Source organism: Rhinoderma darwinii, chromosome 8 (genome assembly GCF_050947455.1).
Source record: "Rhinoderma darwinii isolate aRhiDar2 chromosome 8, aRhiDar2.hap1, whole genome shotgun sequence".
NCBI lineage: Eukaryota > Metazoa > Chordata > Amphibia > Anura > Rhinodermatidae > Rhinoderma > Rhinoderma darwinii.
In genome coordinates this window covers 14,580,461-14,592,979 of record NC_134694.1, presented here as the reverse complement: position 1 = coordinate 14,592,979, position 12,519 = coordinate 14,580,461, and the positions used below count along the sequence as shown (strand labels likewise).

The following is a 12,519-nucleotide window of genomic DNA, read 5'->3' as shown; positions in this document are numbered from 1 at the left end:
ATTGAGCTGAGCAGTCGAGTGTTTTGGTTGTTAGGGTACACTGCCTAGGAACCTCAGTCTTTTCAGTGGGGCTGTCAGACAGCCCCAGGGCAGGACTTATGTTGGATGAAGCCTTGTGCAAAACGTTCTGTCGTGCCCCCTCTCCATGTGGTGTACAGTCATACAGTGTACACATAACCACACCATGGCAAATAATAAGTTCCATAAAGTATGGTGCCTAAATAATTGTGCCGTACATTGGCCAAATAACTCATAAATTGCATGCTATACAGTACTATCACAACCAAACCATGCAAAAATAATATACTGTGCTGCCTACTGTTTAAGTAGAAGTGCCACATCATGTAAATACCGCCATACAGTGCTCAAATAATACCAACATACAGTAACCAAATAAAAGCTCCATACATAAAGTGCTATACAATATCTATATAAAGCTGTTATACAATTAATATAAGATTCATGGTGGTGGTGGTGGTGGTGGTAGGGCTTGGGCACCAGGTCATTAGTGGCACCCTCTTTAGCATGGGCAGCTGATATGCCTTATGCAATTCCACAGGTCACCTACACCTAAGGCAATTCCTGGACAGTCTGTTCATACCACTAATATCCAATTAATGTGGAATTGTCACTGAAAAGAGGGCACAGAATGGGCAAAAAATGCCAAATTAACCATATGTACTTCAAAATTGACACCCAAAAATTCACCTGTTTCATTTTGGTGCCAAACATTGACCCACTGACGTCTATAACGAAGATCACGTTCTTCTGGATTGCTGGAAGTCCACGTGGAGCAAAGTAGTGAACGAAATATCCATTGTAGATCTGAGTGACAAACATGACAAATGACTTTACGTTATGTCATATACTACAAGTCTAGGGGGTCGGAACATCCGTTTACTTACCTGAACATCACCTGCAAGGTCTTTCAAGGTCACATCATACTGGATAACGAAATCTGCAGCAATACCAGAGTTGGATTGGGCAGCTTGCTCCTCAGGTGTTGGCTGGAAAGTGATTCGCGCACAGTGTGGACTCGTCCCTATCTCAGTAGATCGAGGTGCTGCTGTCTCACCTGTAGGAACCATAGATACTTTTCAACCAAAATCAGTTGATTTGGTGTCATTTTAGCTTTCTGTTCAGTTATTGATACCCACCTCGTACAGTGTTGGTAAGCAGTCGACTGGACCGTAGAGGTAGCACTTTCACGTACTCGATCCCGGTCCTTTCAGAGATTGTCACCTGCACGGTGAGGTTCTGCACTATCTGACCAGGCCTCACGCTAACAGAGTGCTCATATTTCCCCAGTTGTCTTCTCAGAAGTTCCTCATAGGTCAACGTGAAGGTAATTTCTCCACCAGCCTCAACATTCATAGACACACGGAACTTCTCCGTCTCTCGATCCCTATGGTGATGAAGTCGAGATACATAATACATATTATTTGATATATGACTTGCTGAAATTTTTTTGATTTCGCGCACAACGGCCTAAACAAATTTGGGCCATTGCCTGATGGGACCAGACAATTATTCGTTAGGAATTCAGATGGAATTTAATGGGTGGTATAGACATATTGGTATCTTACCTTGTCCCAACATGAGCTGTCGTCTTTCCCTGACGCCTTGCTTCATCATACATCTTCTTGGCCTGGTGTTTTTCCTTGACCTCCGCCACATGTGTTTTACCATTAACTGACCTGTAAGTACAGGATTCTATGAGGTTTTTTTATAGGGGTTTACTGGTTTAGAAAACCCATTTTTAGAAACCATATTAGGGTATTCTGAGTTAGTAAAGGAGGGTCCCCAACCCCATTGAAGACCTTCATCTGTTTGCCAGAATGGAGAACAACTTTAAAGAGCATCTCTCGTTCTGGAGGACTCCACATGTTTTAAATTGACAGGCCTTTAATTTTAAAAGACAGAATGTAATACTTTATTTCCCCTGTGGAGGTGCTGCAGGGAAATTGAAGACTTGATGTCAGGTCTTCTCACAGATTATATAAATGATTGGTGTGATCAGCCCTTCATCAAAAGACTCTTGTTTCACACTCTATATGTGATAGTTTTCTCATTGTGATTGACAGTCAAGCAAATGGGAAAGCGGGAGAACGGACTCTTTAGGTGGCCGGATTACAGAAATTAGCCCCATGACAATTAATATGCCTGAGAATAGTAACTATCAGTTACTGCTTGTCCGTGAAACTGAAGCATACAAGATGTAGATACCACACCAATGTAAATCAGAATTCAGGAACACAACCAAGTTTTCCTTTTTGGCTAGAAATACACGTTATATAGTCTTCAGAAGGGGTGTGCTTATGCAAATATGCCTCAAATTGGGGGTTTCTTGGCTATTTTGGGGGCGGATCGGGTCAGGGCTTAAAATGTCCTGTGAATATGGATTTACATGATGGGTGGTATGTGTAGCATATTACCGAGAAATGGGTAGGTATTTGCAGTGGCACTAAAATTAGGTTCATATTTGGGAACAGACAATTTAAAAAAAAAAAAACTTTTCTAGTTTAGATTTTTATTTTTTAATGGATTTGAGGCCAAGATAAATTAAATTGTAGTCCTTTGATTGTTTTCTTAATGATAAATAAGCCGTACAATGTATATTGTAAGTCTGGATATCTCGGATATAGGTGAAAAAAAATTGGGGAATGCGATAAAGTGTTCCTTGGACTAAAAACAAAAGGTTCAAAGGGAGACACTTGTTCTTCATCTATGAAGGGGGATCTAAAGTGACATATATGGACAATCCCTTTAACTGCTCCTCACGCTGAAGTGCATTGACCCTATTCTTGAGCCATAAGGGTCCCTTTAAGCTAACAGACCACCCATCTTTCAAGCAAAATTAGGACAGTCTGCAGTAGCCGCACCATTCATGATGTGTAGAATACCTTGGAGAGTATTTTTGTTGAGAGCTCCGCATATGATTAGAAGGAACAGTCTTTATTCCCAGTTGTAATTTACAATCCAGGACACTGTGTCCTGAACTTAGCTAGAATTCATTAGTGATGGCCAATATGAGATGTTTGTGTCCTAACGTCCATCACTGTCCCTGACTCCAAATTAAAGACATTGCAGTTGATGTTAATTCCTTTTTAAATAGAAAAAAAATCGGGGGGCTGAATACAGCAGCTCTTCTGTGTCTAGGTCTCCAGGCAAGCTGAAGTTTTAGAGAGACACGCATAGACGGACGGCCAGCGTAAACTTTAGGAGGACAGGGGCCGGCCAAGATTAACTTGGCCGCAGTGACAAAACCTTCCCTTGTGACCGGGAGCTGTGTGTGCCTGAGGATGACTTGCACCATTTCTTTCCTCTTTTCTGTTTATCCTTGGTCATTTTCCAAACTTGACTTCAAAGCACAGGATTATTTTTGAATTATTATTTTCTGGCCAACATCAGCATAGTGGTATGAAACCGGCAGCAACTTTCTCTGTTCAAGCCTCCATGTTATAATTACATAGCGATATTCTCACTTACACTCTCACCAACAGATCTAGAGGGTTTATTATTGCTACCTGAGTGAACTCTTCAGGAGAAATAAATGTAATAGATAAATGTATTCATGAACGCACAGTATTTCACTTGTTGAAGCTGCAGTTTGTGCTTCAGAGCTGCTCTTCTTTCTAGAACTGTTCATATGAAAATGAGACCATAGTCAGGCACCAATGTACAAGTGTTTCCTGTTCTTTCCCCTCTTATACTTATGGTTAGCAGAGGATTGTGTTAACCCACTGTGTTGTCAACGGTTTTGGCGTAGGGCTAATCCAGGGAGCAGAGTCTAAGGAATTCCCAGAGAGGTCTCTATTGGCAACTTCTGATATAAAAAGATAAAGTACCAAATACACTAGGCAAGATACATGGTCAATACAAGCAGAAATCGGGGAAGGTGGTAGACGATCACTCATGGTTGGATGAGGTCAAGATCAGGCACAGTTGGTAACAGTTATCCAGACAAGCAATACAGCAGAATAACTTTAGCAGGCTGGTATGGAGCCAGTTGCTCAGGCTCAGATCAATGGAGAGTGTACCTTATGTACTCTGGGACAGCTGGGTGAATTGGCGCATGCTGGTCCTTTAGGGTAGGAGGACTCAGCGCATGCACTAGCAGATGGCAAAGGACCTGGAGGAGAACGGCGGCGGGGGATGCCGCAAGTCTGGTGACCAAGAGGTGCTGGTGCGGTGTCAAACCGGACAAAGAAGATGCTAGGTAGAGGAATGTATACAGCGGGAAAATACTATGTGGATCTCCGCAAGGAAAACCAGTATCTTTCATGAGACCTCTATGTTTGTACTAACCCTAACCTTGTGCCTACTGAGGTAGGAATAACCACATGACAGTCCACATGCATTTTGGAGAAAACCACTATAATATATACATAGTTTAACATGGTACCCCGAGTAATTTTTTTGGTAAGAAAGCTTGAACAAGTAACTTCAGTGTGTGGTGAGAAGATCCCTCTACTTACAGCGTGAAGTTAGAGATGAATGCCGAGCTGGGTAACTCCAAGTCAAAGATCGCCTCCTTAGATTCAGCATGAGGGTTGACCATAACAGTCTGCACCTTGGTAAAGGCATAGCGGGAGACTATGGTAGATTGAATGAAGAGGCTGCTGATCGTCAACTAGGAGACATAAAATACATTGATTATTATTATACACATATATTAATACATTTATTTGTATTCCTTGTTTTCTTAAAAGCGTTGTCTGGGATAACGCTATGATCGGACGAGCACTGTAACCTCTGGCAATAGGAAAGCCCCAGGTTACTTTGTCTTGGCTTAACCTGGAGGCCGCATGGTCAGCGTATTATAGTCAATGGCCAATCATGTGACCACACAGAAAAAGCTGAGCGGACCTGACAGGAGATGAAGGGGCACAGTGCTTTCCTAGTGCCACTGCCACTTCATTCTAGCAATCGCTTGGCACATGGCACCTGCGGATCCAACATCAATGGTGTAATGACAGGGTAGGGAGACAGACAGGTGAGCCCTAATCTACCCGCCACTCAGTCCCTGCCTACTTGCAACGACCCGTCCTAAGCGATGGGGTACAACTGGGCGACGGTCCCTACGCTCAGTAAGTGCAAGACAGACAAAACAGACATAGGTACACAGAAGCTACGGAAACGGGGCAGCTGCCCACGGAGACACCGTGAGCAACAAGAGTAGTGAACGAGCCGAGTCAAACCAGGAGAGAGCGGGGTACAAAACGCTGAGCAGGAGAGTGGTCAGAAAGCCAAGGTCAATAACAAGCAGAGGATGAGTAGTACAAGCAGCAGCAGCAAGCCAGGAAACAAGCATAGAAGAATCACAGGCAAAGGAGGAACAGGAAAGGCAGGTATAAATAGACAGTGGGCGGGAACTAGCTCCGTCTGGCCAGGCTGTGATAGGCTCTCCCACTCCTAAGCCTGCCATCCTGAGTGGTGGAAGATGGAGTCAGTCTCACAGACATAGGAGCAGGTGCAGACTGATTGCCCATGGGTGTTGACACAGAAGCTGTGTCTGGCAAATCCTTTACAAATGGCATATATTTGTGATATCTCCAAAAGAAAACCCTTTAAGGTGCCTCTATACCCAAATAATAATTCTCATACATATGCTCATGAATGCTTTTGTCCTCTAAGACTACTCAGAATTTCACTTGTGAGAGCAGCAGTTTGTTTTCCGGAGCTGCCCTTCCAACTATAATAGGAAACAGAAAGTTGCAAGCATAGTCAGCCATTCTGAGATCATGGATTTGAGTCTTCCTACACACAGACACTTCTCTGCTCTCCTCTCCCTCCTTTAATCTCCTCTCTTTATGTTTATCAATCTGTATGTTACTCCCGTGGTAACATCCCTGTATACACTTGGTGTAGTATACAGGGCGAAGACACGTCTATAGTGAGGTACAAACATTTATATGAAAGCCCTAAAGCATGCTGGGAACTAGCGATACAAACTGCACCTCAAAGGGTTCCATTTTTTCAATGGAGGGAACAGTCTGGAAGATATTAGAAATACTTCTAAGACTACAAGAAACATGGCAATAATTGCCACATACAGGGAAAGAGTTATGAGGAGATTGTGTTTGTTGATTTATACCAAGAAGACATTTTCCAAGAAGAGGATTTGATATTTTTCTTAAATTCAAAAGATCTCCAGTTCAACATGGTACCGTCTACTCAATGTCAAAAAGTACAGAAGGAATGCATTTAGTGTAACGCTCTGTTGACAACTACGTCAAAGCCTGCAACTACGGATCCCACGAGGAACCCTGATGGACCCCATTATAAATCAATAGGGGCCATCGGGCCCCAGTGATATCCACCGGACAAAAGATCTGGCACTGCGCTATAATCGCAAACCACGACGCAATGTGAACATAGTAATACAAAACCAGTGTATCAAAAACACCAAAAGAGAAATAGAGAAGCTAAACCGGACAACCACCTGATGTGCCTGATCCTCCATATACGAGCATCTGTATGGAGGAGTCATTTGGAATAGCGGTTGGCCGAACTATCATTCCGCCGACAGCTACCTAAAGCGTATGACCAGCCTTAAGGCCCTATTAGACGGAGTGATTATCGTACAAATTTTTGGATAATCATGTGAAATAGCAAGCAACGATCAAAGAACGAACGATAAATCGTTGGGTTTCCGTGGACCCCTGGCATCTACCTGAGCGAAAGATTATGGTTCGTCGTCGCCACATCTCCTCGTCTAATCAGAAATCTTCCAGTTCAGAGATGAGTTGGGGGGGGAACGAGCAATGATCGCAGTAACGACTGAAAAGCGAAAATCTTTAGAAATCATTGTCCCATGCAATAGACCGTCTTTCGAACGCAAATGACTGGCTAAATCATTACTCGTCGCTCGTTCATGAAAGAATATCTACCAGTCTAATAGGACCTTAGACCCTTGGGACCGCTCCGATCAGCAGAACAAAAGGGCGGCTTAATTTGAATGGGGCTGAGCTGCAGTACTTGGTACAGCCGTCTGGATGAAAGTGCCACTATGTCTGGTTCAACAGTGAAGGACTGTGGAACTCCAACACGTGTCATCGCCCCTTCATTCAGCTGATTGGTGGGGGTCTCGGGGTTCAGACCCCAGACTAACATATTGATGGCCTTTCAAATCTTTCTATAATGGAGCACCCATCCTGAGAAGGACAACCCCTCACTGGAACCTAATCCTTGTAATCCTAAATCATCCCTAACTTGGTATATTCAACTCTTATATCTACAGTGAGTTTATACAATGTATATGGCCCTAATAACGCTAGTACACGTTTTTTTCGCAAGTTGGAAACGCATATTTAACAGGACCACAATACGCTTGTGGTGTTAAGGGGAGATTTAAATACCTTACTGATGTCAGGGGAAGATTGGAGTATGATAGCCCCATCCCAATGCCACAGGGATTTACTTTTAACAGATTTCTTACTTCATACTACTCCTACGGATGCTTGGTGATGGTTACATCCTGACGCCAGGGAATTCACTCACTATTCCCATGCCCACCAATCGTGGTCTCACATAGATTACTTCTTAGTGAGTGAGACCTTCACACGTCGCCTGACAGTGGCATCGAGTGAAGACCTGGTTAAATCTGACCACTCCCCGGTTTTGATCACTTATGCTGATACTATACCTAAGGGAACGTATTACATATGGCGTTTTCCTTCCTTTGTATCAAAGGACGAGGCTTTCCCTAAAAAACTCCAGGGATGGTGGATAGAATTTAAGGGGGACAATGGGCCTCACTGTACTGACCCAGTTGAAGTTGATCTTTTTAGATATGGTAACAAAGCTGGGAAATTGTTGGCACGTCTGGTGAAGGGTCGGCACACTCCGACACATATTTTGGCCCTTAGAGACAAACAGGGAATACCCACGTCAGATCCCAAATAGATAAATACCATTCTACGTACCTTTTACCCGGCTCTATATGCTGATACTCCTATTGACTTACACAAAAGTAGGGAATTCTTGGAGAAAATACATTTGCCTAGACTTTCTCAGGATCAATGTGAGCTGCTTAACGCAGATGTCACTACTGAGGAAATCCAGAGAATGATTAAAATCCTTCCCAAGGGTAAAGCCCCCGGCCCGGATGGGTGTGCTGAAGAATCTTATAAAGCCATGCGAGACAATATCAGCTCTTTACTTTCTGAATATTATAACACCCTGTTTAAGGTCAGGAATATTCCCTGCTGAGGCTAAAATGGCACACATCAAGGTATTGCCCAAAAAAGTGAAGGACCCTATGGACCCAGGGTCATATCGACACATATCGTTGATAGACCAAGATAAAAAACTTTGGTCAAAGATATTGGCAGACCGTCTGGCTCTATACCTGCCTGATCTAGTGGGGAGTTCCCAAGTGGGGTTTGTTAGGGGTCACGCTGCGGTGGCAAATTTGCGAAAAGTTTTAACGGTGCTGGAAACAGTGCAACATCATCCTCAGCCAGGTATCAGACCAGTTTTGTTGGCGCTAGACGCCGAAAAGGCCTTCGATAATATTCAATGGGACTGGCTGGGAATTGGCTGGTGTTGGACAAAATGCATAACAACAGGGCGTTTAGGACTTTTTTTGAGTGGCCTTTATACAGATCCACAGGCCCGTATCCATACCCCAGGTTTTTTGCCACCCCCTTTTCAGTTATTTAAGAGTAGACGTTAAGGTTGCCCCTTGTCACCTCTCCTTTTCAACTTAGCGTTAGAACCACTGGCGCGTTTCTTGGAAGAGTCTAATTTATTTAGTCTACCTCACCTACTTCCCAAACACATGTCTCCATGGGGACATCCGGACTTCCCTCTGGGGTGGAAGGGGGCGCTTTTTCCTTGGGAAGCTAGTGGAATTAGTTGCGCAGGAGATTTTATACATGGGGAAGATAAGAGATGGCTCACCCCATTCGAAATTCGGACTAAACTGCGGACGTCTGAGGTTAACTTCTTAAAGGTACCCCAGGTGTGATCTTTCTGTGTATCCAGATTGAGGGATCTGTCTTTGGAGGCCACTACCCATACCCTAGATCAAAGGTCTCAAGCACGCGGCCCGCGGGCCACATGCGGCCCCTGGGGCTGTCATCTGCGGCCTGCGGGACACAGAGCCGCTAATACAGACTCTGCTCCGGGACTCTGGAATTCCCTGGTATCGCTGTCCACATATGGACAGTGTGTCAGGGTCTTCCCAAGAGCGGAGTCCCAGGCAGAGCGCTGGTATCGGCTCTGCTCCGGACTCTGTGGAATTCCCTGACATCGCTGTCCATATATGGACAGTGTGTCAGGGTCTTCCCCAGAGCGGAGTCCCGGGCAGAGCGCTAGTATCGGCTCTGCTCCGGGACTCTGTGGAATTCCCTGACATTGGTGTCCATGTTTGGACACACAATGTCTGGGGCTTCCCCAGAGCCGGAGTCCTGGGCAGAGCGCTAGTATAGGCTCTGCTCTGGGACTCTGTGGAATTCCCTGACATCGCTGTCCATATATGGACAGTGTTGTCAGGGTCTTCCCCAGAGCATAGTCCCGGGCAGAGCGCTAGTATAGGCTCTGCTCTGGGACTCTGGGGAAGCATCTGACATCGCTGTCCATACATCGACAGTGATGTCAGGGGCTTGCCCAGAGCAGGAGTCCCAGTGATGTCAGGAGCACAGCTGGAGTCCCAGGAAGAGCCTACTCTCGCTCTGCCCGGGACTCCAGCTCTGGGGTTGCCCCTGACATCCATGTCCATATATGAACAGTGATGTCATGAGCAGAGATGGAATCCCAGGTAGAGTGCTAGAAGCGGCTCTGCTCCGGGACTCCAGCTCTGGGCAAGCGCCTGACATCACTGTCCATATATGGAGACTGATGTTAATGGCTTCCCGAGAGTTCCGGCGCAGAGCCTATACTAGTGCTCTGCTCTGGGACTCCGGCTCTGGGGTTGCCCCTGATATCACATTCCGGTCCAGGAGGATCTCCTAACGTCACTGTGTGTGGACAGTGACGTCAGGGGCTCCAACAGTAGAGGAATCCCCAGCCAAAGCTTCGGCAACGTTCAGACTGGGGATTCCACTCCTAGAGGGAGCCCCAATGGAGCTATCTACTTGGGGTGTGTGCGGCATTATCTGCAGATGGCACTGTGGCAGCATCTGCGGAGGGCACTGTGGCAGCATCTATGGAGGGCACTGTGGCAGCATCTATGGAGGGCACTGTGGCAGCATCTATGGTAAGCACTGTGGCAGCATCTACAGAGGGCACTGTGGCAGCATCTACAGAGGGCATTGTGGCAGCATCTACAGAGGGCACTGTGGCAGCATCTACAGAGGGCACTGTGGCAGCATCTACAGTGGGCACTGTGGCAGCATCCACAGAGGGCACTGTGGCAGCATCCACAGAGGGCACTGTGGCACTATCTAAAAAGGGGCTGCCCAATCTTGACATGTGTGTCTGCCAAACACTGCTAACTGAGCAGCCGGACTGCATTTAGCGACACTTAGGGCACGTCCAGACGTGGCGGAATTGCTGTGGAATTCCGCTGCAGACTGTACGCAGTGGAATTCTCCAGCGGCCGTTTTTTACAGTTTCAATACACTTTTAGGCAAGTTAGTTCAGACATTGCGGAAAACTCCGCAGCGGACCATAGGCTGCGGTGCAGAATTTTCAGTCCGCAGCATGCACTGTCTGTTGCGGAGAAGAAGCGGAATGTCACTTTGGATTTCAGCCTTTGCAATTCAAAAATTGAAATCTGTGGCAAGTCCGCTGTCTTTTCTGCAACGTCTGAATTACCTGTCAAATATGCAAATGTTGGTGCAGATTAGTTGCGTAATTGCCCCAAATCTGCACCAACATTTGCAGAGGAAAAACTACGCCACGTCTGGACGTGCCCTTAAACTGGAAAACTGGATTGTTGAAATAAGCACGTGGAGAAATATCTCACATTTTTAACTTAGCGGTATTATTATAGTAATGTAGTATTATTATTATTATTATTATTATTCTAGTAATATAGTGTTATAGTAGATCAAATAACTAATTGATTAACAATAATTTAGTATTGTATCAAACTCGAAAGTAATGCGGCCTGTCAACTTCACATTTTTTCTATATGTGGCCCACTTACCCGGCCGAGTTTGAGACCCCTGTCCTAGATGAAGTCATAAGCCCGACAACTCATAGAGTGTCTAATTCAGGCCTTTATAGGGCCCTTAGAAACGAATTTCTTGAAATCAACCCCAAACTTATGTTTAAAGTATGGGAGAGATGGACACAGGACCCTGATAGGGAAAGGTTATTTTCGATGGATGGGAAACATGGATGGATGGATACTAAATGAGCGATGGAGCGAAACATACTTTAAATTGATGCATTCTGCTCACTATGGTTTCAATATCCTTCCCTCACCATTTTTCCCAGATAGCATAACTGCTTGCCCTTAATGTGATACTCGGCTTACGAATCTTTGGCATGGGGTGTGGGATTGTACTCATACTCGACAATACTGGCAGATGATCCAAACATATAGAACTGATCACTGGAAAGTAAGACTCCCTATGTCCCCCTCAAGTACTACTGTTCCACCAAGTCAGACCACCGAAGATAATAGTAGACAGAGGCTGAGATCCCCTCCTCCTCTGGTACATGTGGTACTTGTGGTGGCTCCCAAATGGTTGGAAAAAGAGGTGCCAGGGAGGGATAGGATTGTGACAATTAAAATCTTTGTTGGGGCTAGAACGCAAAGAAGTGGAACGGCGCAAAGAAGTTGGAGCCGAGAAGTTGTTTACCAAGTGGAAAACTTTTATTGAAACACACTATACTGGTTTAGAGATATTAGAGATGGTCAGACCATTTAAATATACTGCTTGGTATAAGGCTGGGTTCACACGAGCACATTAACGTCCGTAATGGACGGACGTATTTCGGCCGGAAGTCCCGGACCGAGCTCAGTGCAGGGAGCCGGGCTCCTAGCATCATAGTTATGTACGATACTAGGAGTCCCTGCCTCTCTGCAGGACAACTGTCCCGTACTGTAATCATGTTTTCAGTACGGGACTGTAGTTCCACGGAGAGGCAGGGACTCCTAGCGTCATACATAAGTATGATGCTAGGAGCCCGGCTCCCTGCACTGAGTTCGGTCCGGGACTTCCGGCCGAAATACGTCCGTCCATTACGGACGTTAATGTGCTCGTGTGAACCCAGCCTAACAGGGAGTTCTTGAAAGGCATTTTAGGGGGCCATAACGCAGTATAATCTTGCAGAATTATATTCTCAGGATGTTGAGGTCATGTTTTTTGTGGTGGGGGAAGGGATTATAGGCTCTCAATTTAAGAATTTTGATGCCATGTATTTCTTTAGTGTACACTGTTTTATATGTGTTATTGTATGACGATATCTTGTTTGTGTACCTATCCTTTGTTACTGCACCAAAAAGCGAAAATGTTCTAATAAAAATGATGTACAAAAAAAAAAGATATATCTATATAATGGGAACAAGGATAAAAAAGAAACAACAGCTAACAACAAAATGACGTCCATGTCCCTCAT

The 12,519-nt window shown here is 45.1% G+C and overlaps 1 protein-coding gene across 1 annotated transcript in view; it reads right to left on the bottom strand.

Moving 5' to 3' along the window:
- ITIH6 (inter-alpha-trypsin inhibitor heavy chain family member 6) overlaps nucleotides 1-12,519 on the bottom strand; it is a 38,640-nt gene that overhangs the window by 11,387 nt on the left and 14,734 nt on the right. The window contains exons 3-7 of the mRNA XM_075835224.1: nucleotides 4,479-4,633; nucleotides 1,587-1,697; nucleotides 1,158-1,405; nucleotides 906-1,075; nucleotides 709-825 (exon numbers count right to left, since the gene is read on the bottom strand). Of these exons, the coding sequence (XP_075691339.1) occupies nucleotides 709-825; nucleotides 906-1,075; nucleotides 1,158-1,405; nucleotides 1,587-1,697; nucleotides 4,479-4,633 (801 nt within the window). The remainder of the gene's footprint in view (nucleotides 1-708; nucleotides 826-905; nucleotides 1,076-1,157; nucleotides 1,406-1,586; nucleotides 1,698-4,478; nucleotides 4,634-12,519) is intronic.